A 23,962-nucleotide genomic window follows, 5' to 3' on the forward strand; every position below is an offset into this window, starting at 1 on the left:
AGAGCCTGGGACTGGGGAGTCTCCATGGAAACACGAGCTCAGCGTTTGCTCTCACTTTTCTAGTGGCTCTCCACGAACCAGAAAGCATCACAGCACTCGGTGCTGCTGCTGCATCCCCACCTTGACTGCTGGGTGCAGCTCCCAGCTCCCTCCCAACACCTTTTTGCCCTGCATCCCAGAAACAAAGACGGGGAAGATGAGGATACAAACTGTATCTGCACAGCCCCCAACTCATGGACCACCCTGGCCCGCAGAAGGGGAGAAGGGGATGATGGAAGCAGGGGAAGGAAGCATGAGTGGAAGATTTAAATCACTTGCTGGCCAAGAAATTGTTGGAGTCTCCATCCCTGGAGGGGTCAAAAAACCAAGTGGCCATGGCACTTCAGGAAATGGTTTCATAACCAGTGGAGTTGGGCTGATGGTTGGACTGCATGAGCTTAAAGGGCTTTTCTGATGTTCAAAATTCTAAGATGGGAGGTGCTAGGGAAAGGTATTCCCTGCCCGTCACTGACCAAGAGACAGGGGTTGGTTGTCCACTTCCAACTTGCCTTTGGAGGAGACAGGCTGGGGGTGCTTTGGGTTTGCTTGGGTGCTGAACAAGTTTTGGTGTGTTCAAAGTCTGGGAAACCCCAGACCCTGGGAGAAGAGGTGGCAGAGGAACATACAGGGCTGCAGAGGGGTTGGACTAGATGACCTCCAAGGTCCATTCCAATCCAAACCACTATGATTCTAAGAAATATTTTCCTGTTTGGGTGGGGAGGCCCTGGCCCAGGCTGCCCAGAGCAGTGGTGGCTGCTTCACCCCTAGAGGCTTGGAGCCCCTGATCCAGTGGGAGGTGTCCCTGCCCGTGGAACTGGCTGAGCTTTGAGGTCCCTTCCAACCCAACCCATTCCACGAAACACGAAGCCAGATTCCAAAGTTCTGTATTTTTCAAAATAAAGATCACACGTTGTTTAGAGACAATCTACACAAGAGTTACAAAAAATAGTCGCCCAGGCATAAGCATACACAGGTTTGTTAATTATACACATATGGTTACAAGTGTGCTTGCAAAAAAGTTCATTGGAAATATACACAAGGCTCTGTAAATGTACACCGTGTAGTGTTACAATTCTATATTCAAACAAGGAAAATTGACAGTATGTTACATTCACTTACAAGTAGACAAAATGCAAAATACAGTTCATCTTCTGTACAAAAAGGGGAGGTGATTCACACTTTACAAGGTGGAGGGGACTCTGATTGTAAGGAAAACTAGGGGAGGCTGTACTTTTGCACTTTTTTTTTTTTGTTTCTTACCGTCACAAAAGAAGCAAAAACATTACTTTTGAAGATTCAAAAAAACCACTAGTTGGAACTGAATCAGGTTTTTGTGTAACATTTAGAAAGGATCGCTACCGTTCAACTAGGTGACAAATCAACCCAAGCATGTATTTCGTTTTCAACATTAACTAGGCTGTATAAAGAGAACATTTCCTTCCAAAGAAAAAATTTACTTCTGGTTGAAATTACAATTTACAATATACAACACTATATGCTACGACCATAAAAGGTGTGAATATACACTGAAATGCACAGGTTTGGCTAATTCTTTTTTTTTTTTCTTACCAAAAAACGGGTTTTATGTCGATTCAAACTTCTCCACATTTACATTACAGAGGTTTACAAATGTACAATTGTACAGTCAGAAGTATGTTCCACTACTAGGGTACATTATAGATACAGATCAGACATCAAAACAAGAAAATACTACAAATTTTTATATATGTAAAGTCTACACCAAGTATACACTAGATATTTATAGAAGCAAGACCAAAGCCGAGTCGGATTTTGTTTGTTTCCTCATGCTTAAGAATCAAATCGTGTCTCTCCGTGGTAACAGAACAAACCGAGTAGGCAGTAAACGCACCCGCCCCCTGCTTTAAAAACCTTCTGGGTGTGGGGGGTTCTGCCCCCAAACAACACCCACGCCAACTCCTTGAGCAAAAAAAAATAAAATATATAAAGCAATTAAAAAGTTTCAAAAACGTAATTCTTTTTTTTTTTAACCGAAGCTTTATCAAGTTGATTTTGTCTTTTTTTATAAACAGCTTTCAATGCCATTTAACTAAAATTCAAACTTCTCGCTGACTTTTGAGTAAAAGGAGAAAAAAGGGGTTTGCAAAAAAGTCGCCTGCGAGGCAGATGAATTAAAAACAGGTTTTCTGTTTGTCTTCTTCAAACCAACCACCCTGAAAGTTTCCACATTTGGATTATAGATACAACAGTGAACAAAAATGTGGCCTTCCATGTACATTTGGTACCTATGTACAAGTATTCTATACACCAGTAAAACAGCAGGGCAATTAGTTAATTAAAAAAAATAATTAGTACATGTTATGCATAATAAAATTAAAGAAATTTACAAAGGCCTTTTTTAATTTTTCCTTTCAAGCAACCAGAAAACATTATCTGACTGTAGACTGGAATAGTGTTGGTTGCTGGTTGTGGTGCCGCCGGCCGGGGAGCTGCTCCCAGCCTGCTCCCTCAGATGATACCGTTGGGGGGCCCGCAGATCGGCCCCAGGTCCACCCCGTTCTTCATGTAGTACTTCTCCAGCTTGGCCAAAATGTGTTTGCCATAGGTGTATTTGCGCAGGGTAGCGATGTGAGGCCGGATCTAGGAGATAAAAGAAGAGCGAGTGAAGCCGAGGAACCCAAATTACAGCCACATCGACCTCGAGCGAGCTCTGGGTATTGTACGGTCAGTGCTGGCCACCAGCAGGACACCACAAAAATGCCTGAAATTTAAGTGCCATTTACTGTAATCACATCAACATCACAGGAGCCAGCAACGTGCACCAGGTCACCATATCCTTGGCCGCATCCAAAGCGGCGACCAGCAGGCTGAGGGAGAGGATTCTGCCCCTTTCTGCACTCTAGTGAGACCCCACCTGCCAGGCACACTTGGCTCTAGAGTCCTCAGCACGGGAAGGACATGGAGCTGTTGGAGCAAGGCTGGAGCACCTCCTGTATGAAGATGGGCTGTGAGGGTTGGGGTTGTTCAGTCTGGAGAAGAGAAGGCTCTGGGGAGACCTTAGAGTAGCTTCCAGTGCTGAAAGGGGCTCCAGGAAAGCTGGGGAGGGGCTCTGGATCAGGGAGGGCAGGGACGGGACAAGGAGAACGGTTTTCAGCTAAAAAGAGATGAGATCTTAGGCAGAAATGTTTTGCTGTGAGGGTGGGGAGGCCCTGGCCCAGGTTGCCCAGAGCAGTGGTGGCTGCCCCATCCCTGGAGGTGTTCAAGGCCAGGTTGGATGGGGCTTGGAGCCCCTGATCCAGTGGGAGGTGTCCCTGCCCCTGGCAGGGTGTGGGACTGGATGGGCTTTGAGGTCCCTTCCAACCCTTCCATGATTCTATGATCAATTACTGTGAATTAAGGGAACATTCCATAACTTCACTAAGGTCACTTTTAGAAGGAATTTCCGGTCAATCAGGTGGCACTGTCTTGAGCTGTATCACCACAATCCAGTTGGAACTGAGTGTGAGGATGAACACAAAGGTTTGTCCAAACCCAGGCAGGAAGCTGGAAAGACAGGACCCTTGGCACCCGAACTTCCCAAGGATGACCTGACACTGCCCCCAGCCTGGGGACACACACACCCCGAGGCAGAAATGGCACTGGATGAAGCAGCTTCTGCTGAGCACAAGCAGGGTCTGTGCTTCTTCCAGGCACCAGGCTGAGCATCCAACTGCTAAAGGCCCAGAAGAGTCACTGGGATGAATCCAGCAGTATGTTTGCAAGAGCTACTGGGAGAGGCATGCAGTGTTCCTGGGCTGAACAGCAGTTTCACTTCTGAATCTGACAACTAAACATTTATTCTAAGCAGAGATGAGGGCTGGGGAAGCAAACCTAACACACACTGCTTCAGAGCAAAAGTCACTTTCGACACTACAGCAATGACTGCAGCCAGGATAAAACTCATGCTCTTTCCTCAGCTCAGCCTTGAAACCTTTACATCCCTATTTCACATCAAGGACCCATCTTGCACTGATCACACACTGCTGCCCTGGCATTCCCTGTTTCCCATTTCCAAGCAGATCTGGCCGCTGCTCTGAGGTTAAGGAGAAAAAAACTCCCCAGGTCCAACACTTTTGTCTTTATTCGTCCTCATTTCTAAAATTTTTTTCTGACACAACTGACATAAAATTGGCTTTTTTTTTTGTTTTAAATAAAGCTACTGTCATCAACACCATCATAAACTGCTTGTTTGCACTGATGGTCACTTTGACAACCCAAAAGCAGCAGCCAATACGCTCAGTTTGCCCAGGCTTTCGTTCAGCTCGATAACGCAGCTGAAATCACCTTATCCAGCCAATCCTATTGAGCCGTCATCCCTGCTTTATTTTTGACAACCACACTGATAACCTCATTAGCATTTTATTCAAAAGGCTTTGCTCGACAGGAAAAAGAACATGTCAGTAAAGATCATTCACAGATTTTTTTAATATACCCACTCCCTCTATAAATAGATCAGCAAAGCCACAGGTCAGCCGGCTACAGTTGTCTTATTGAATCATTCTTATAGCTTCTTTTGGACTAATACAGGTTTTGGTTTAAAAGAGCCACTCCGAATGATTCCTAAACCTAGGAATTTACCTCCCTGAGGATTATTTCAGCTGCATAAATGTTGTTTACATACTAATTGACCTCCTTGTGCAGGTAAAATACAGCTCTTTTGCACATTAATACCCACTTCTTTTCATAGAACAATCACTTGGTCCATTTTACTCAAGGATTCTTAACTACACTTGATCTCACTGGGATTTGAACCCCTAACAGTTCTTCTTAAACAAAACATAAATACGAGGTTTCCCAAGCCAGTCAGTCAGTGTTTTATTACCAATAAGAGGCCGAGATCCAGCTGGTGTTGAGAAAACAATCTCAGTTCCACTACACATTTAAAAGCTTATTTTTTCCATTCATTACAGTTATAAAGAGCCACAAATGGGACTTTTAAAAGCAGGAAAATGAAGACATCACCTGGTTTTTAGAGCCTGCTGTCCCACGGGAGGCATATAGCCTCGGGAGGCAGGACTGGCAGCAATGCATATTTAATTCCAAAACGTCTTCATTTTTGACAAATACTAAGTCCTGAAACTGTTATGCACTCAAACGCCGCAGCACAATGCTAAAGCATGGAAGTCTCTCACCAAAAGCGCATTGAGGACTGAGAAAGAGAGAATTTGATTAATGGCTCCAGGCTGAGGCACTACAGAGACAGGCGCCGTGAGCCAACCTGCCCGTCCTGTGGGGATGCGAGGTGACAGCGCTGGCCGCCCTCCGGAACGCAGCCAGCAGCTCAGGCAGCAGCGTTGAGGTCTGGCTCGGCTCCACTGAGCGCATAGAACAGCTCTCATCAGCTCTCAGTGAGGGCAAGTGTGTCGTCATCGCCAGACTCTAGAGGGCCCCTCGCCAGGCACCGATCTGACGGCACCACTGCAGCGAAAGCCCTGGCGGTTTTTAGCAGCGCTCGCTACACCACGAGTACAGAAGTAGGTTACTGGGTCAGGAGAGATTGCTAGAAGCAATCAGCTAGTTTTAAATCCAAATGGCATCTTGTTATTTCCCATTTTCATATTTCAGCTACTACCGAAGCAAGCAACTTTGAAAAACCTCTGTTACTAGGAAATTCTAATGGCAAAAGCAATCACCTCAGCTCTATTTTCTCTCTGCAACCAGTGTGGCAGCGACAAGCCTTACATCCTCATCAATCGACGGTAGCTGCTTACCTTGTGCATGACAATCTTGCGCTGAGCTGGTTCTGCCACATCAATCATCTTCTGTACCACGTAGTTGGCGTACTGATCTTTCATCATGGTGTATAAGGCACTGTGAGGGCCATCGTTCATAGTGCACACCTCATCGATCAACATGGCGCGCTCCGTGCGGGAGGCGTGGGTGACGCATTTCTCCACCACGTTGCTGTAACAATAAAAGAAGGAAAATCTCTGAGTAACATCTCTACTGGGCTTTTTGTTCAACCCCAAGGAGAGCTCTCACGCTTCTAGCAAAGGCAGACCATTTGGGAGAGACATATGTGCTGGCACAGAGGTTTAGCAATGTGAAGAGCAGTCCAAGGAACTCAAGATCTGAGTGGGAATTTGGGAAATGGATCAGTTCAGGTTTTATTTCACCCAAATTTGTGCAGCTCTACAGCGACGCTGTATGAGATCAGCGCCTGTGCTCATAGCAAGCCCATTAGGGAAGCAGTTGAGTTGTTCTTTGTTTGGTTTTCTCCATACTGGAGTTTGACAGGAACAGAGGTCCAAGGTTAGAACAACAGGGAAATGCTTCTTCAGGAACAAAAGATCTCAGCAAAGGCAGAGAACTTCCAAAATTCCTGAATATATTAGATGACTAATCTCTGTTCTCCAGAGATCCAAGTTAAATAGGATATGTGAAAGGGGAGAGAGAGTTTTGCTAGTCTTCTCTTCTGCATCCCTGACTGAATCATAACATCATGCAGAGGTTTGCCGCAGCCAGTGCTGAGCTCAGGGGCCACCCTGCACTCATTAATGCTCCTCCTGGAAAGGAGTGTAGAAAAAAAGAGAGCAAGGCAACTCAGGGAGGAAGGATCTGAAATAACAACATAAAGACCACACTCTTCTAATTCTCGTTAATGTTACACTTCCCTTGTGTCCAGAAGTATTAAAGCACTATTTCACTAATCATAAAAAACGGGGAATGCTGGGCCTTTGAAGCACTCAGCCTTCATATTCAAATGGCTGGAAACACACACAAAAGGGATTTACAGATGTGGGAAACATTCCTTTGTCTCGACATCCACTGGATTTTGCTTCTACCCACATGTAGCTCTGTAGGATCTGGACTGACAACCTTGGACTGCGGCAGCTTCCTACACAGACATCATTATGCAGGTGCCTCAGAAAGGACCAAAAGAATCGTTGCTACACTGATTTCCCAAACTCCCTTGTGGCCTGACATGGCATCCCAGAGGCAGTGAAATGCTCTTAGGGTAGGATATAATCTAAGGGATAGTGACTGCTGAAAAACATCAAAACAAACTCAAAACACCAACACACACAAAAACTCTTGGTCAAGTTCAGGAACTTGGATTAGAGCTGCTCTTCCAAATCTTCATCCTCCTTCACTACAGGTAAAACTTACCTTGCCAGTCACGTTCCAGTTTATAAGAATAAATAATAATAGCATTCTTTTATTCGGCAAGAAGTTATTTTCCCCCCTTTTCACCTACCTACACCCCACCCCTAACTCCTCCGCAGCTCTAGCATGTGTCTATGCTCCCACAGGGTGTGAAGACTCCAAGGAACAAATTCATACCTAGCAAATTTATGTTGACTCAACACGAGCACGTTGCCTCTAATTTCTGCTACAATCTTGCTCTTATCCTCAGGCCGACCATGTTCTAGTACATGCTGGATAACATAGTTCCCATACTGATCCTGTTTGAGAGACAGCAGAAGCGTGTGACAAAAGGTGGACAGGAACCATTAATATCAAACCAGTTCCCAATAGCTATTGAAGAAATCACGTAAATGCTTTCTACCTCTACAGAAAAGTGCAGTAGTTTTTTTAGGAGTAAAATCCTACACATTTTTGTACTGATTATAAACACAAAACAACATCCTTGAACAGGAGGCTGTCCTTACATGTGTTCATATTCCAAACATGTGCATATCCACACCACAAGATATGCATTTTCCCACTTCATTATCCCAGAGGCATTCCCTGATGCCTTCGCCTCCCAGCCTCTTCCCACGATCCATGCATTAAGCACGTGCACATACAACGCAGGGCTCCATTGTGCCCCAATATCAGAATCCTAGTAAAACAAGTTGTTAGAAGGACTGGAAGGAAGAGGAAATGCAGCCAGGGATGGGGGTGTGCATATAACCAGCACATTTTAAGGACCCCAAATACCTGGCATTTTCTTTTCCTAGGAGTAACCAGCTCCTCAAATCAACTACTGTGAGGGTGGGGAGGCCTTGGCCCAGGTTGCCCAGAGCAGTGGTGGCTGCCCCATCCCTGGAGGGGTTCAAGGCCAGGTTGGATGGGGCTTGGAGCCCCTGATCCAGTGGGAGGTGTCCCTGCCCATGGCAGAGGGTGGGAACTGGATGATCTTTAAGGTCCCTTCAAACCCAAACCATCCTATGATTCTAGAGTGAAGCACCAGGACACGTGCCCACTCAATACTTCAGATCCTTTTCAGAATGGAAAGTAACAACAACTTTGACACCTGCTGGATATTTGCACATAACCAAACCAATCAGTGACAATGCATTTAGTGTCTGCCATGTTCCTTTCTCTTCCTCTTCAGGAATCTCTGTGTTCATGCGACCCTGCAGCACTACAGCTGGGGTCGCAAACAGGCTGCTCGGAGCTTTCCCAATACAAAGCAGAAACCCAGAAACATCTCTCAGCACTCCCATTCCCCCTTCCCACACTGACCTGAACAAGCTGCTCGGTGTGTTGGTGAAGTTCCTCCAAGATGGGAAGGGTCTGCTCGGGAAGACAGTGCTCAAGGATCCTTTGGATCACACGACAGCCATATGGATGTGTAGACAACGCAAAAACCTGCATCCAACAGAGACAGGCAAGCACAGGCAGCAACACATCTGTTAGTCTGTGAATCCTAGAAACCTCTCAGAACTAAATGAACACAGTTTTTCCTGGGCATGGCAGGTAATGCCAGCTTATGGCACTGCAGCTCCAGAGAGCATCAAGTGACCCGGCAACATCCCATGGCCACAGGAGTAACTGGGTGACCGCAGGCACATCCCTGTGCCTCAGCTTCCCCATTCGTGAAACAGGAAAACAAAGGGTAAAGCCTCTTAATTAATAAAAACACTGGGACATCAAAGCATTACTAGAAGCTGCGTTAAAACCTGTTTCAGAAGAACAAACCCAGCACACTGCTTGCCAGCTGTGTATTTTAAGCTGTGTAAGGAATGATATGAACCAGTCAACAAAGGATCACCCTAAACTCTTTGGATTTGTCTGAAACCCTTAACTGCACTTCAGAGAAGGGACAACAGAAAACCTTCCTTCTTGTTTCTAATGTTCTTAGGAGCAGATCTGGTAATCCATGACACACTTTATTGTTACTGCACAGTTTTAAAGCACAAAGTCCTGTTTGGTTGCAAAGTTAACAAAAGCAGCAAATCCAAGCACTGAATTAACAGTCCACATATTTTTAATAACTATTGAGTTAACTGTGCAGAAAACAGGACTTGAAGTACAATTAAAGAAAAAGAGTCTGGAGGTGCAAGTTTAATCTTCCATATGAAAGTTCAGACAAAACTGGGCCGGGTGGTCAAAGCAACATCAGGGCCATCAACCAGGTTCCCAGAGGAATTTCTGCCTCACCTCACTCCCTCGTGGGAGGTCCCAGCTAAACTCCAACCAGCAAATCTGCTGAGTAAGTTTCCAGCTAGAATCCTGCTTGTTTTAACACAGCTGAGCAAGTCCTCACTTTCCCGTCCGTTCCAGGAGCATACAAACTAATAAAGGCTGGTTCCTGCCCTAACAACCCCAGGCCATCCTCACATCCCTGTGGCAAAGCCCTCAATACTTCAAAGTCCCCCTCTAAAACCAATTAAGCTGAAGTTGGAAACGCCCAAACCAGCGTTTTTATAATGGAAGACAAGCTGACTACAGGCATAATAAAGCCAGCTACACGATTAATATCCAGGACATCAATTCAGGAGAGGATACCACACAAAATCTGGGAGAATGAAACTGCCTTTTTCTAAATTAAACTCACATTTTTCCCCTGGTCTGAAGCCCTTGGGAAACAGCTGTCCTCTAAGCATCCTCACAGAGAGGATCACAATGAAAGTTTACTCTACCCATCACAAAGCTATGCTCACCACTTTTACTATGAAGATGAATTAGTGAGAGACTGGTTTTCCCATCAGAAATACTGTATGTTCCAGGAAAATGGATTTTTGCAATGCTTTGTTGTCATATGCCTGCACAAAAATGGTAACAGAGACCTATGCAAAGAGTTTCTAGGCTCCCTAACGTTGCCGTGTAAACCTTGCAACTGATGCCTGCTAAAATTTAGCATTCAACACAGCTGAAGAAGCTATAGCCTCTCCCGTGCACAAGAATATAAAGAGTGAGAGCCAGGACTTACCTGTCCCTTAAACGCATCAATGATGAACTGCAGGGACTGAGGCTGCACACACTCAATGCACTTCTGCACCACATGGTTCCCATTCTGGTCTTTCACACACTTCAGGACATGGCCATCCAGCTCCCGTACCATCTCATTCTATTAGGAGGAGAGAAAGACAAACAGAAAGCACCACCAGGATTCATGGCTGATAAACACAAAGCTTGCACCGCTAAATGTGGTCAGGAATACAAAAGGTATGAAGGATGCACCAGTGTATTCCAAACTGTACATTTCCCAGTAGCCACATAGCCCACACACAGGCTAAAACCTTCACAATCAGCAAACAGAGAATGACAGTTTGGGGAATTTAACGATACCACAAAACTGGATGAGCTCAGTTTTGCGGCCTATGCAAACCCAAGCATTTCAGGAGCACAGAGAACTCAGAAATGCCATTCTGGAGGAAGACAACGAATCCTGGGACAGCCTGGGCACCACCCTGCTGACACCCGAAGGTAACAGCTTAGGCTCAGGCTCAACTTAAAAGGAGTGAGTGTTCCTGAAGCCTCTGTCAGTTTTTAATTTAATAACCTACACTCAGATTCTTGTATTACAATTCTTACCACCTTTATTAGCTAGCTTGCCTAGTGTCTTTTCATCTTAATTCACTGTTCATAAAACCCTAGAGGATCTGCTTTATTAATGAGCTTTGAGTGGGACTCTGGCGATCATCCACATCTCTTCAGTGCCAGGCCTGGCTCGACAGGAACTAGGAGCTGCTCACACATCTCACAGCAGGAAAGCAGAATATTGACCCACATATCAAAGCACTGATATTTGAGTGAATATTAAAGGCAAAACTCTGGCATTGTTTCCTTCCAGGGATTTAAAAATATCTTCTAATTCACCACGTTTCCCTTATACATGTAATCTGATTGCAGGGAATTAAAAAAGAACCAACGCTACGGTCACTTAAGTGGAACAAGGAGACGATGACAAGACCCAAGAATGGTGTCACATACTTAACATGCACATAAAAGGTAACAAGCATGCCATAAACCAAACCAAAAGAACACCAGCCACAAGAGGAACAGGAGGTCGCAGTTCAGGTCACCAAACGGCAAGGAACAGTAAACATCAAGAAGAAAGTTAAAATTGAAACTTACAATTACCTGCTGGTCTGGGGGAATAAACTCCAGGGCCTTCTGGATCACCCGACAGCCATACATTTGCAGAGCCAGGGAGAGAACGTGCCCACGGATACGTTCTGCCAAGGCCAGCTTCTGTTCCAGGCTGCCAAACTGCAAAGAGAAAAAACCAATCACTACAAGCACAACCCACTCATGGCCAAGCAGCATGACAGCACTCCTACGCCGTCACGACAAAGCGTTAAACACAAAACGTTGTGCCTACTGAAAAGAAAAGAAAATATCAAGCACACCTCGATGGGTGTGGGCAGGCACAAGCCAGACGGCTGTTCTGTGTCTGTTAGACATGCTGCCATGCGTGAAATGGACTTCTGAGCCAAAGACGCTGGGGCCACCGGGGTGACACGTGCCAGCTCGCTACCCTTGACAAGGCTGATATAAAACTACCTGAGAGCAGAACCACCAAGGCTTGGTGGAGAAGAAGCAGAGCACTTGCAAGGAGAGGTGGGTGCCTGCCCAACCTCCTGGTATGCAAGCACAACACTTTCTTCCAACAGATTACGTTCACCAGAGAAGAGGTTTCTCTTTTGTTCCTAAACACACAATTACCAAGAGCTCAGCACAGCATCCTTGAGAAGTCTTGTTGGGCCTCTGTCTCCTGGATATGCTGCTATTTACTCCTGAACCTTCTGCATCTCAAAGCAAAGTGTTTCAGATCCCACACCACAGTCATCCCAGCAAGAATGATGCAACAGCCAGTGGGGAGATGACAACATCAGTGTGGACAGATGGCCACCATTTTAGCCAGCAGGGCTTCTACATGCTGTAGCTGTAACTCCAGACAGCAGGCAGCTGAGTGAGATTTGCAGGGGAATGGGGACTTACCTCAAAGAACTTCTGGATGACATAATTTCCAAATACATCCACCATCAACTGATAAGCTGCCTGGAGGATCTCGTTGAACACAAGCTGACGTTCTGCTGGGGTAGCACGCTCCAGTTTCAGCTGAATAAACCTGAAAAACAGGGCTGGGGTGATGCCACTGGCACATACGTCCACAACATGTTTATTAATACAATTCCCTCCAAAAGCCTCATACACGACGTTCTTGCAAAACTAATCTTTAAAGTACAGTTGCCTTTTCTATCAATCTGAAAACTCAGGGTGGTTGCAGCCATGAGGTCCATGGCCACACATCACTGTTGGTACCCCAGAAACCTCCACATTCCAAACTAAGCAGATCTAAATAGAGTAACACAGCAAGGTCTCACATCCAGACAGCTCTTTAAAATGAGTTAAGCTATGCCAGTGGGAATAGCAAACAAATTACAAAGCAAATCTTCAGAGGAAGAACTCCTGCTATCAGCAGTTGTACTCAAGTCTTTAAAAAGAAGGGTCAGAGTACTACACTGCTTGGCTTTTAACACTTTCTTTTCCCTGTTCTGCCTCTTTGCTTCAGGATGTGATGCAAATTGCAAACGATGGTGACTCAAAAGAGCAGCTGTCCCAAAAGCTTCCCACAGCACAAAGTTTTTAATCCCACCTGGATCCATGCTGATCTTGGGAGAACTCCATGATGTGCCCAGCGATCTCCCTCAGCTGTAAATTTGGGTACCGGTTATTGCGGAAATCTTCAAGCAGCCTGCTTCGGCCAGAGGGCATCACGTCAGACATCCCATAGCGCAAGCGAGAGGAAGGGAAGAGCGTGCTGCTGGGGCTGAAGAGGCTGGAGGCACTGCTCGCACTGCGGTACTTGGCTTCAGCTCCAGGAGCAGCAGAGATGTAGCGGCCGCTCCCGTTTGTGAGCCCTCCTGCCAGGCACAACAACAAGGGTCATTCACAAGATCAAATAAAGCGGCTGAGGTGTTAATCTACAACCTAGGTGTTCCACTTCTAATTACTCTTTTTCCACTGAGATGGGTTTCTGACATGGTTCAACCAGGAATTGTTTGCAACTAAGCTAAATGAACCACCCTTAAATTATTCTGATGGGAGGGTGTTCAAGAATTGCTCCTTGATGTTTAAAGCCAGCCTAGATGGGGCTTTGAGCAACTGGATCCAGTGGGAGGTGTCCCCTCCACGGCAGGGGGGTTGGAACTAGATGGGCGTTGAGGTTCCCAACAACCCAAAGCATTCTGTGATTCTTAGCTTCACAGAGTTGTTTGAAAGTTGGAACAGCTAGCGATTTCAGCAAAGAACAGCCTGTAACAACTCCTGTTCCTCACTCTGTGTCCAAACCAGACAAATTGCCAATCCCACCACTCGCTAACTTGCTGTTTCTAACTGCCTTATCCTCCACCCGCCCTTTGTTCCAGCTATCCTGCTGCTGCGCAAAGGATGGATTTAAAAGCAGCAAACTGAAGGTGGGGACAGAACTAAGACAAAACCAAATTGTAAAAAGGCAGCAAGAAATAAGTATAAACATGTTGGATATAAAAAACAAATCACTATTCAATACAGGTAAAGAATAATAACTTAAAACAATAAAAAATAGTTTAAAAAAACCCTGTGCTTTCACAAATGCCCTGAAGATTCTCACCCACGTTAAGGCAGCTGCTAGGTGACCAGTAACAAGTATATGGGGCACAGGTAACGATTTATCACACAGACAGTAAACTGCAAGTATTGATAGGAACCAACTTACACCTTTAAATGCTGTTTCCTTGCCTGCAATCCTTTGCAATTTGCTACAGAGCTATGGCAGAGGACTCCTGCCTTTCTTGCAGGGCTCGGGATCCCCCTGCTGGTCAAAGAACGCAAGATGCCTTGAGCGAGAGTGGTTTTTCCTGGGTAGGACAAACCCCTCCCAAGAAAAATGTTCTTATGGCATGGGAACCTGAACAGCCAGTGTGAAGCAGGGAGGGGAAACCACCTGGAAAACAAAGCTACAAGAAACCTTTGCGAAGGAGGGAAGATCTTGATGGCAAAAATCAGGAGGGCTGTCTGCAAAGAGATCTGCTCCTGGCAGCCATGCACAAGCATCTGAAATAAAAACATTAAATAGCAGAGCTGAGTGCACTGCGCTCCTCTGCCATCGCTGCCTGAAGAAAGCTCCTGTGCAGGAAGCACTGGATGAGAATTAAGTATCTGATAATGGCCTAATCAAGTTCCCCTGTTCCCGAGCTGGGCAAACATTTTTCTGACTTCTCCAGAGCAGGTGCCAAATCTAGAGGAGGAAAAGAGAGCTTCTTGTTCACATCTTTCTTATGGTGCCAGGCCAAAGGTGTGGCCACCGTCTTCTCTATCCACTGGAGTTCTTGACTGAGCAAGAACTCTGAAAATTGAGCAAGAGATACTCCTTATTGGTGGAAGGTCTGGGATATTCAAAGGAACAGTAAAGCACTCTCAGGTAAAGGAAACCCAACAGTGACAAGCTGAGCATTGGCGTTCTCCATGGAATTCAAAGAGCTCAGAATTTCCACTTGTTTTTTTGAAAGCCTGGAGCAAGAGTTACAACACTAAGGCACTGAAACGGAAATCCAGCTCCTGCTCATCTACAACCGGCTGTAAGAGGGAAGGGTTTAGCACTCACACTGTTATCACCTACACCTTATCTCTTAGTTAAGAGGGAGAGCACAACTGGTACAAAGTCTTCTCTGTCAGGTTTCCTGAGAAAAACCTTCTGATGTTTTTGGAGATCCAAAATAAACCACAAATTACTCTCATTTTCTACCCGTGCCTCTTTCTAACAACGGAGATGCCGACTGCAGGTCTCCCCATGATGTTCAACATCTCACTGGGAATTAAAGAGATCATGCTGGGGACAGGTTTCCTAAATGAAGCAAGCACACCTAAGGCCAGAAGCCTTGGTGCACCTCAAGCTCTTTTATGCCCACTTGTGGCTGGGAATACAGCGACTTTGCCTGATCCCACACTGCAGCGGGATCTTACACATAACCACAATGAAACAACTCCTTGTTCAGGAGCAGTGCAGGGACGCTGAAAGCTCCTAAAGCTCTTAGGAACACTAGGGTAGAATAAAGGGGCAAAAACACCAAAGAAGGGACAAGACTGCTGGCACTGAGACTTTCTCCTGCATCCTCAGCCGCAACAAACATCAAAAGGAGTCGTCTACAAAACAAAAATGGAGACATCCTATCAGGCTAACATCTGCCCATGCAAAGTACTCGGCATCCTCGTAACAACAGTAAAGCAGTGCTGGACACAGCACACAGAGGTTGCAGAGAAGGGACAGCTCTGCTGTGGCTCTGGCTCTGAACCTATCAACGATATTTTCTTCACAGTGTCTGGGTTATGTCAGGAAAAATCTGCAACTGGGAGGACAAAGTGCACAGGCTCTGTCCTGGGGATCCCAAGGCAGATGTGTTACTTTGACTCAGACTCTCACTGTGGCCATAACAACCGAGCATTTCCTATTTTGAAATGGTACCTCAGCTTCTCAGTGCTTGCTGGGGCACTGGAGACAGACGTTAACCTGAAAGAATTCCTGATTTCAGGGAAAGGAAAGGACAATGAAAGGATGAGTCAAAAAGAAAACACAGGGGAAGAAACACAAAGGCTGCTGTCTGAAAACAAAGCACTTCTTAAGCGAGCTTCCAGGGGACTTTGTACGCTCTGCATCACGGGAGTTCCCGGTGTGAGAAATGCCAGAACAATGGGAAAGAAAGGAAAATGAAAAAATGGCTCTGTGAGAAACAGGCAGAGCAGACGTCCCTGCTGCTCTCCCTTCCTGAGGGCTCAGAGCAGAGGCATTCAGCAGCACCTGCTCAGCTCTGGGCTCCGGGGGCTGGGAAGGCTGGATCCAGCCCTTGGACACCCTATGGTGTCACTGCCCCAATCTGTCACCTGTGCAGCCCCATGCCAGGGGTGCCACCAGCTGCTCAGGCTGATGCAGCCCTGCAGCCCCTCCAACACTCACAGCTACCAAGTTATCCACGCCCCAGCCAGCCTTCCCAAATAACCTCTAATCAATCCAATTCCTACATGTCAGTATAAGCTTCCTCACACCCATCCTCCCTCTTAAATTACAGGCATGGGGCAGCTCTCCCCCAAGCAGCTCCTGCAAGAAAACCATAAAATAAAAAGAATTACTTATGCGCTACAAATCCTGACTCCAATTCCAAACTGGGAAAACCCAGAGTTGGCCACATTCAGCCCCAGGCTGCAGAATGATGTTCCTATCAGGACCATGCCAGCCACGTACACAAGGGCTGACAAAACCTGCTTATGGGTCTACAGGAACTGATGTGAAGTGTAACCTGGCCAAAGTTACATCTTTTAACTTATAAAATGTATTTAGTGATTTATAATTCTGTAGTGGGGAAGAAGAGGAATCCTGCTGCTTTAGCACCCAGAAGTGCGTGTTTATTTACTGATGCTTTACTCTAGCTCTGCACGGTTGTGTATATGGCACACGCCTCTGAATTTACAGAATGTATTTAGCTCAGCCTCCCTCTTCCAGTTGTTCTTTTCCTAAGAACCAGCTGCATGGTTATTTCAGGTACTTGCAATTGCCCAGACATCCCACAAGGTCACTTTACACCACCAGAAAAAGCCTAGCTTGATAAATACACACCATTTTTCACAGCTATGAGCTTTCACAAAGTCAGAAGAGCAGGAGCTGAAGCTTTACACACACCACCAACCCAACAAACGACCTGACAAAGTCAAACCCACGGCTTACACTGCACTTAACCCTAAACTTGCTGACTGCAGGTCAGATTTGATGCCAACTTCTTGTGTCGTTGTCTAATCCTGAAACCAAAGGTATTGGAATTGACTCCCCCAGGTTGTGGCCCCCCACATAACACACAGTTCTAAATGCAACTGCTCCAATTCCCGATTTTGCAAACAACGTTTGGGTGTACCACACTGTCCTTCCATTTTTAGATATTTAGAAATAATCCTCATCCTCTCCATCACAAACTGCTTCTGGTATCACTCCCAAATAAAACGGGAGTCAGCCTCAATTCTTTTATAAGGAAAAACAATGCCTGTGCTGGTTTTATAGCATTAGATCTTATTCTGCAATCAAAGGGAGCTACAATTGCACTTAACACTGTCTTCTATTACAGGTGAAAGAGAAACTTAGGACAACAAAATGACCTTTAACAGATTTCAAGGCGAAAACCACACAAATGTCAAGCTATATATGAGATTTCTCCTGCAGTGTTACCAAGCATGAAGTCAGCCACAGAGAAAACCAGGCTCCAAGCAGAGGAATGTTCTGTCAAGCCAGGAAGCCCGGGGTGCTCACTGCATGGGGGAGCAGCCCGGTGATGTGAATGGTACCTCCGCTTTCTCACCAGGGTTTGCTCGCAAACAGATCAACCTTTCACTGATCCAGTTTTTAAGACTCATTCTTTTGGTTGCCTGCAGGGGCAAGAGACTTACTAGAGTCAGATCTGGAATCTGGTTACTCTTCAGCATTAATTTATTGTAGTTGTTTAAGCTTTCAGCATAAGGACTGTATGGCTGCATAAATAAAGCTAAAAACACTTCTGGTTCTACTAAAGCTCTTAACAAAGAAAGATGGTAAATCTAAATCTGACCTCAAAAAATCATTTATTACTATTCCATGTTCACCTTTAGCCAGCATTGAATTTATAACACCTGCATGTAATAAACATGATAAATGCAGTATTGGATGAGTGTGGATATGCATGGAAAACAGCTCTGATAACCAACGGTTTTGTTAAATCCAGACAGATAAGGGACAGAACCGAAACAGTGATTTCTTGAGCAAGTACTGAACTATCTGGTGCTGATGCAACAAAACCCATCTTGTTTGTTAACGAGGGCTAGAAATGAGCACTTCAGGAAATTCAGATGAGCACTGCTTCAGTACTTGCTTTATTTATTTTGAAGATTCACTTTACTGTACACAAGAGCTCTGGGCCAACTGGAATCTCTTCCAGAAACCGTAGCTTGCATAAAGTCATGTACCCTACCAAAATCAAGAAACTCTCCCATGCATTAATGTGCTTTTGATGAGGCCACACTGGTGGGAAAGTCTCAAAAGAAGACTACCCAAATCCTCAGTTAAACACTAAATACTGCTCCAGACAACACTGCATGTTTTGGTTAAATGAAGAAACTGTATTCTGAACTCATTAATTTATTATTGAAAGCTTAATGGGTATCTTAAAACATCTGACAAGGTTAAGGATCAGCCTTACATATCTATTTGATTCAAGGATAACAAACAACTGGTGCTGTTATCGAGCTCTGCTCAAGAACAGCTTGTTTCTCAAATGCTTGGAAACCTTATCGATAATGGAGAGATGAGGGAACAAGGAGGCAACACAGAAACCATCCTGTTTCACAGCTGAACTATGGTGCGAGACAAACACACAACACAGGGGCCACAACTCCTGCTTCGGTGTTTCACCTGCAGGAGGGGCCCTGCCGCAGGGATGAGAGCCACGAGCAGGCAGCAGGCACCTCACCTACCCAGCAGCGCAGCGCTCACAGCCCTGCACCCCGGGAGAGCAGAGCAGCGCCCCGAAGCGCGGGGTCGGCAATACTGTGTCTCTTACCCAAGTTTAAGCTTGAAGAGGATCCATGTGAAGATAAGGAAGGTGGCGGAGTCTGAGAGTGGCCAGGTCCTTGGCTGGGCAGAGGCATTCCCACAGGTCCAGGAGAGGAGGAAAACCCAAGGCCATTATAAAAACTGTGTCCTATAGGTGTCAAACTGCTGGATGTCCTCTTGTACAGGTCACTGCTCCCCGTAAGGGAGTCTCGGCGGGAGCCACTGCCCGTGTTAGAGTTAGCCACTGGAATGAGGGAAGAGAGTAAAATTGCGTGATGTCAACAAGCTGTCCCAGACAACCAGCTAGCTGGAGAGCCAGAGCATATTAACAACTTATCTTTACCAGGGAGTACAGGGATAGGACAAGGGGGAAAGGTTTTCAGCTGGAAGAGAGATTGAGATGAGCTCTTCGGAAGAAATGTTTTGCTGTGAGGGTGGGGAGGCCCAGGTTGCCCAGAGCAGTGGTGGCTGCCCCATCCCTGGAGGTGTTCAAGGCCAGGTTGGGTGGGGCTTGGAGCCCCTGATCCAGTGGGAGGTGTCTCTGCCCATGGCAGGAGGTGGTACTGGATGGGCTTTAAGTTCCATCCAACCCAAACCATTCCATGATTCTATAATTCATTGCACCAGGCTGGTGTTTTCCTAAGGGTGCTGCATGTGTCCAAATAAAACACGTTAATTAATCCACATTGTTAATGATGAAGCAGAAATCCTTAATTCAAAACTCAGCATTAATAGCTCTGTAGGTTTTATACTGATAGAACACATCAAGAAATACAGCTCCAAAACTCTACAAGCAGAAGGATCAAGAAGATAAAAAAAATCTACCTGAAGGAAATGACAGAAAAGAGGATAGTGAAGGTGTTGGATTTTGGATACAAACAGTGAATGGTTCACTTCTGAGCCTCCAGAAAGCGGTTTGTTTACTTTGAAGCCCTTTTCCCCTAAGCGTATCACTTCGTTTAATAGAAGATATCAGACTGCCCTACAAGCATTGCCTTGCATTTATTCTTTGGCCATTAGAGCTAAAACAAATCCAACAGGAGATTTTATCTATTCGTGTTTACTTAAGAGCATGTACAGCTCCATGTACATTTACTTGAAATCCTTGTGCTCCCCTTTCATTATGTGAGAAAACAGCTCCTGTTTGCTCCAAGCTTTATTGAGATGGAAATCAGGATTCAATTGAACGCAGAAACTCAACAGTTTTTTGAAGAGTTGTCTTGATGGTCAAACACAACTCTTTAAATATACTGTCAACTTGAGGGAAAAAAAAATCAATTTTGCATTAAAATCTTGTTTAATAAATAGTGAAACTGTTAACTGCAATGGACTAATCATTTTTCGTGACTGCACACAGGTTCTAGATGCAGCGGCCTCACATTTTTATTCATTGATTGAAAGAACGCACATTTGTGCATCTTGGCACTGAGCAAATGAGTAATTGAATTCCATTAGTTAAATAAACCAAAGGGAAAGAAGTGAATGCTGTGTTTACCCGAATCCAAGATGGTTCAAATTCTCAGGCTGGGTTTAAGAAAAATATTTAGGATGACTTTTATTTAAGACTGCGATTCAATGCAGTCGGTGACAGCACATCCCTTGGGCTTTTCTGAAGGAGCGGATTCAAAAGGCACGTTTGAACTTGCCCTTCACAGTGATGAAAGCAGGAAAGTTCAGGACGTAATTACTACCTCTGAGACTAAGCAGTAATTAAAACAATGGTTCTACTTCAAAAAACACAAACCTAAGTTAAAAAAAAAAAAACCACCCACAGACATCTTTCTGGTTTGGTTTTAGTCTGAAAAAATCTGTCTCCAGCCGCCTAATGAGCAAATCAAACCAAACGATGTAACATCTCCTGCAACCACAATAAGTGACGGTTTTCAGTGTATAAGAAACAATTCCCAGAATAAAGCATGGAAACCACCTCAGATCAGCTTTTTAGAAATCACAAGATTTTACTTAGCCGTTATTCTGAGGTAAGAGCACAGGGATGGATGCCAGTCTGGAGTTGAATCCTGTCCATCCAGTGTCTCCACCAAACACACGCAGGGAAAGCCAAGGAAATTCAAAGCTGATTAAAAACTTTAGCAACAAAGGGATGCAGGAATGTGTGTAACAAACAAATCCATTACTTTGGTACTTCTAATAAATCACCTACAATAAGAAGCTCACAGCAAGCGCTGCCCATTTTGAAAGCCCAAGCAGTCTCTAAAGGAAAATTCCCATTCAAGCTCGGAGAGATGAAAAGGCTCGGCAGCTCAGTGCCCCCGTGCCACTCCAGCAGCTCACAATCTGCACTTGGATCTATCCACTCCTTCCCCTGTTCCACCATGAAGAAGCCGCTCCTCTTACCTGCTGTCCCAAATCCTCCCAGCGCAGACCCCAGCGTGGCACCAAGAGAGCTGCTGCTTCCAAAACCCAGGGAAGTATTGGCAGGCTGGGCAGAGCCCTGAGAAAAGAGGGAGCTGCTCTGGGAATTGCTGCTGAGAGAGTTGTTGCCGTAAAAGGAGCTGGAGGCCAGGTTGTTGGTGGGCTGCTGCTGGGGCTGGGGTTGGGGCTGCTGAGTTCCCAGAGGGCGGAATGGTCCGTTTGTCGTTCCTGCCAGGCCACCCGCTGCACCGTTGGCCGAAGCTGCAGCCGCTGCAACCGCTGGAGAGAAAGTAATTAGGAGCACAGACTGAAAAAAATCCGTTTTCATAGCAAGTTTCAAAGTTAAAACTTAGAAGGTTCCTTGTGTTTACTATAGATTTTTCTTCCCTCTCAAGATGAAAATCTCCCTTTCACATCAAACTCTACATAAACTTTCTTTATTTTATATGCGAGCTCAAGTCTTGTGCAGAGCCACAAACACCACCAATGCCTCGTTATTATTGCTGCTGCTCATGTTATTAGAGCTACAGAGATCAAATACACAGAAATGCTCCCTTTCTCCCAAGATCCAAGCAAGACTCAAATCCATCTAGTTCCACACTCAGCAAAAGCCAATTAAGAAACAAGTTTTGAAATAAGCAAAATTGTCCGCACCAAATGTGATCCCGCAGTGCTAAGAACATCAAACCCAAGTGCTTTTGTTTTTCAGCCAGTTCCAAAGCAAAAGAAAAAGCAAAATAAACAAGAGTTACAAGGAAACAATTAAAAGGCCCATTTCATAATCCATTACTAACACTGGCAAAGACTGCTAACACACCCGGGGTACTGGCTGGGAAAAGCCTTTTAAAGCCTTGAACTCCCAGAGAACCCTAATAAAACCCAAAACCACTCATGGCAAAGGCCAGGCACGTAACGATTTATGCAAGGTGATCATTTGGGAGTTCTACACCAGCCAAAACCTTTTATTACGTGGGAAACTAGATGCCAGCAGACAAATTTAAATAACTGTCATGAAACTCAGCAAAATAACAGCGTTTACGTGATGCTGCCTCTCCAAGACTGCTCTGGAGGCTCAGCCCACAGTGCGCACAGAGGATGTTCTCAACAACAATCCCCACAACGGATCTCAGTGAGGGCAAGGGTGTCATCATCGCCTGCAGAGCCCAGAGGAGTTCAGGTCCACCCAGCACTGGTGAGGGGACTGGGACTCACCTGCTTGTGCCGCAGAGGAGCTGATGATGACGGGAGCCGGGGCGACCAGGCGGACAGGGGCCCCCAGGCCATTCCTGGCCCCTGCGTTCACCACGAGAGCGCCCGTTTGGTCATAGTAGGCAGCAGGAGCCAGCACCGGGTAACCTGCAGGGACACGTAAGGGATCAAACAATGTAACAGGAGGCAGATCAATTGTTCTCAGATGTATACAGTGCAATACAGTTTGTAAGGGAAAATCTGAATGGAAAAAGGAAAAGCAACATCAGCTCTGCTTCTCCTGAAAAAACAGCTATTTTCCTTTTTTTATTTCAACAGCTTACAACTTTACACTGGCAGAGAACTTTACTTCAGGTAAAAAAAGCTTTTTCCCATCAAAACCTACTATACAGCCATGGTCCTAAGTGTAAATTCAATTACAGTGGTAAAAAAAAAATTCTTAACATAAAAAACCCACTTTCTTTTCCATTATAAATACAACGTGTGCTGGGATTTTTCATGCATGTCAACAAACTGCACTTCCAACTGGGCGTTGGAGCTGTTCAGTGTGCACACAGGCACACAAGATGTGGAAGTGAAAGTTATATATTTTTGAAGGAATACATCACAAAGCATTCTTCAATGTATGTAAATAAAACCTCTTAAATCGAACATGCTGGAGGTACACAAATAATAGACTTGCAGCACTGCTGCTACTCAGGCAGCTTGCTAGATAATTCTACAGTATAATACAACTTTCAGGAGGAAGTGGAGAGATTCTCCAAGGTGCAGTCACACAGAGAATGCTCTCAGTGAATATCGGCCCTGTAAATATATCCCAGATAATGCAGGTCTAAGGAAATCTGCAGATTGCCTGGAAACTCAGGCATTACAGTTCACTTTGTAACTTAATACAGCAACATTCTTCTTAAACCATAAAAGAGCCCCATGTACCAACCACGTGATGCTTCCTGTGAGGAGACTCAAGGCTGAAATAATCCTGTTCTCTCACATGTGACCAGCAGGACAGACTAGCACATTATTCAAAAAAATACTTAAATGTGCCCTTTGCCTTTCAATAATATTTTGTATCATTGAATGTCAAAAGCATTTGTACCATGCAGCCTCATGGATGAGAGTGGGAATTCACACAGTGGCTCCTCTCTTGCAGAATTATAAATTAGAACAAAACCCTGCTTCTTTTATTCCTTTTCTCTTCTTGAAGAAATCATGAAGGGCAAGTCCCTATCCTGCTAAAGTCAAGCACCTGGCAGGGACAGAGAGACAGGGCTAATGAAGGGGACTAAAAGATCTCTGTGGCTTTAAAACAAAGATCACATAAGCCAGGATGAGCCACGGGAACATCTGATAGCAACTTGCAACAGGAGCCATCAATTCTTTTGAGTACGCAAAGGAACTAATCCACCCGTTCAGCAATACAGTTGGTAACGTTTGTTTTCAGCTGTGACACAGGGACCTAAACCGATTTAACTTAAAATGCTGCATAGGTAGTTGGGTTGACATCTAACAACCTCCCCAAAGAGCCTTGCATACCCACAGATTAAAAACAATAAAACCAAAACACTGAACACCAGGCAAACGCGACACCACGCAGAGACA

At 45.3% G+C, this 23,962-nt stretch overlaps 1 protein-coding gene and 1 non-coding gene across 8 annotated transcripts in view; both read right to left on the reverse strand.

The window, feature by feature from the left end:
* Nucleotides 1-907: 907 nt before the first annotated feature.
* The window catches only part of PUM1 (pumilio RNA binding family member 1), a 79,180-nt gene continuing 56,125 nt past the window's right edge, over nt 908-23,962 (reverse strand). For 4 of the 7 annotated variants that reach the window (XM_069875209.1, XM_069875212.1, XM_069875211.1 and 1 more), the window contains exons 12-22: nt 22,367-22,510; nt 21,137-21,433; nt 18,789-19,025; nt 12,833-13,100; nt 12,175-12,304; nt 11,308-11,442; nt 10,160-10,297; nt 8,470-8,595; nt 7,342-7,463; nt 5,769-5,961; nt 908-2,658 (exon numbers count right to left, since the gene is read on the reverse strand). In XM_069875209.1, coding sequence (XP_069731310.1) covers nt 2,527-2,658; nt 5,769-5,961; nt 7,342-7,463; nt 8,470-8,595; nt 10,160-10,297; nt 11,308-11,442; nt 12,175-12,304; nt 12,833-13,100; nt 18,789-19,025; nt 21,137-21,433; nt 22,367-22,510 — 1,922 coding nt within the window. In that variant the 3' untranslated portion in view covers nt 908-2,526. The remainder of the gene's footprint in view (nt 2,659-5,768; nt 5,962-7,341; nt 7,464-8,469; nt 8,596-10,159; nt 10,298-11,307; nt 11,443-12,174; nt 12,305-12,832; nt 13,101-18,788; nt 19,026-21,136; nt 21,434-22,366; nt 22,511-23,962) is intronic. The other 3 variants (XM_069875214.1, XM_069875213.1, XM_069875210.1) reach the window with 1 other exon arrangement.
* LOC138730428 (small nucleolar RNA SNORD103/SNORD85) lies at nt 5,358-5,434 on the reverse strand. Its single transcript, XR_011339025.1, has one exon. It is a non-coding gene; the product is annotated as a small nucleolar RNA SNORD103/SNORD85 (small nucleolar RNA).

This window comes from Phaenicophaeus curvirostris, chromosome 23 (genome assembly GCF_032191515.1).
Source record: "Phaenicophaeus curvirostris isolate KB17595 chromosome 23, BPBGC_Pcur_1.0, whole genome shotgun sequence".
Lineage (NCBI taxonomy): Eukaryota > Metazoa > Chordata > Aves > Cuculiformes > Cuculidae > Phaenicophaeus > Phaenicophaeus curvirostris.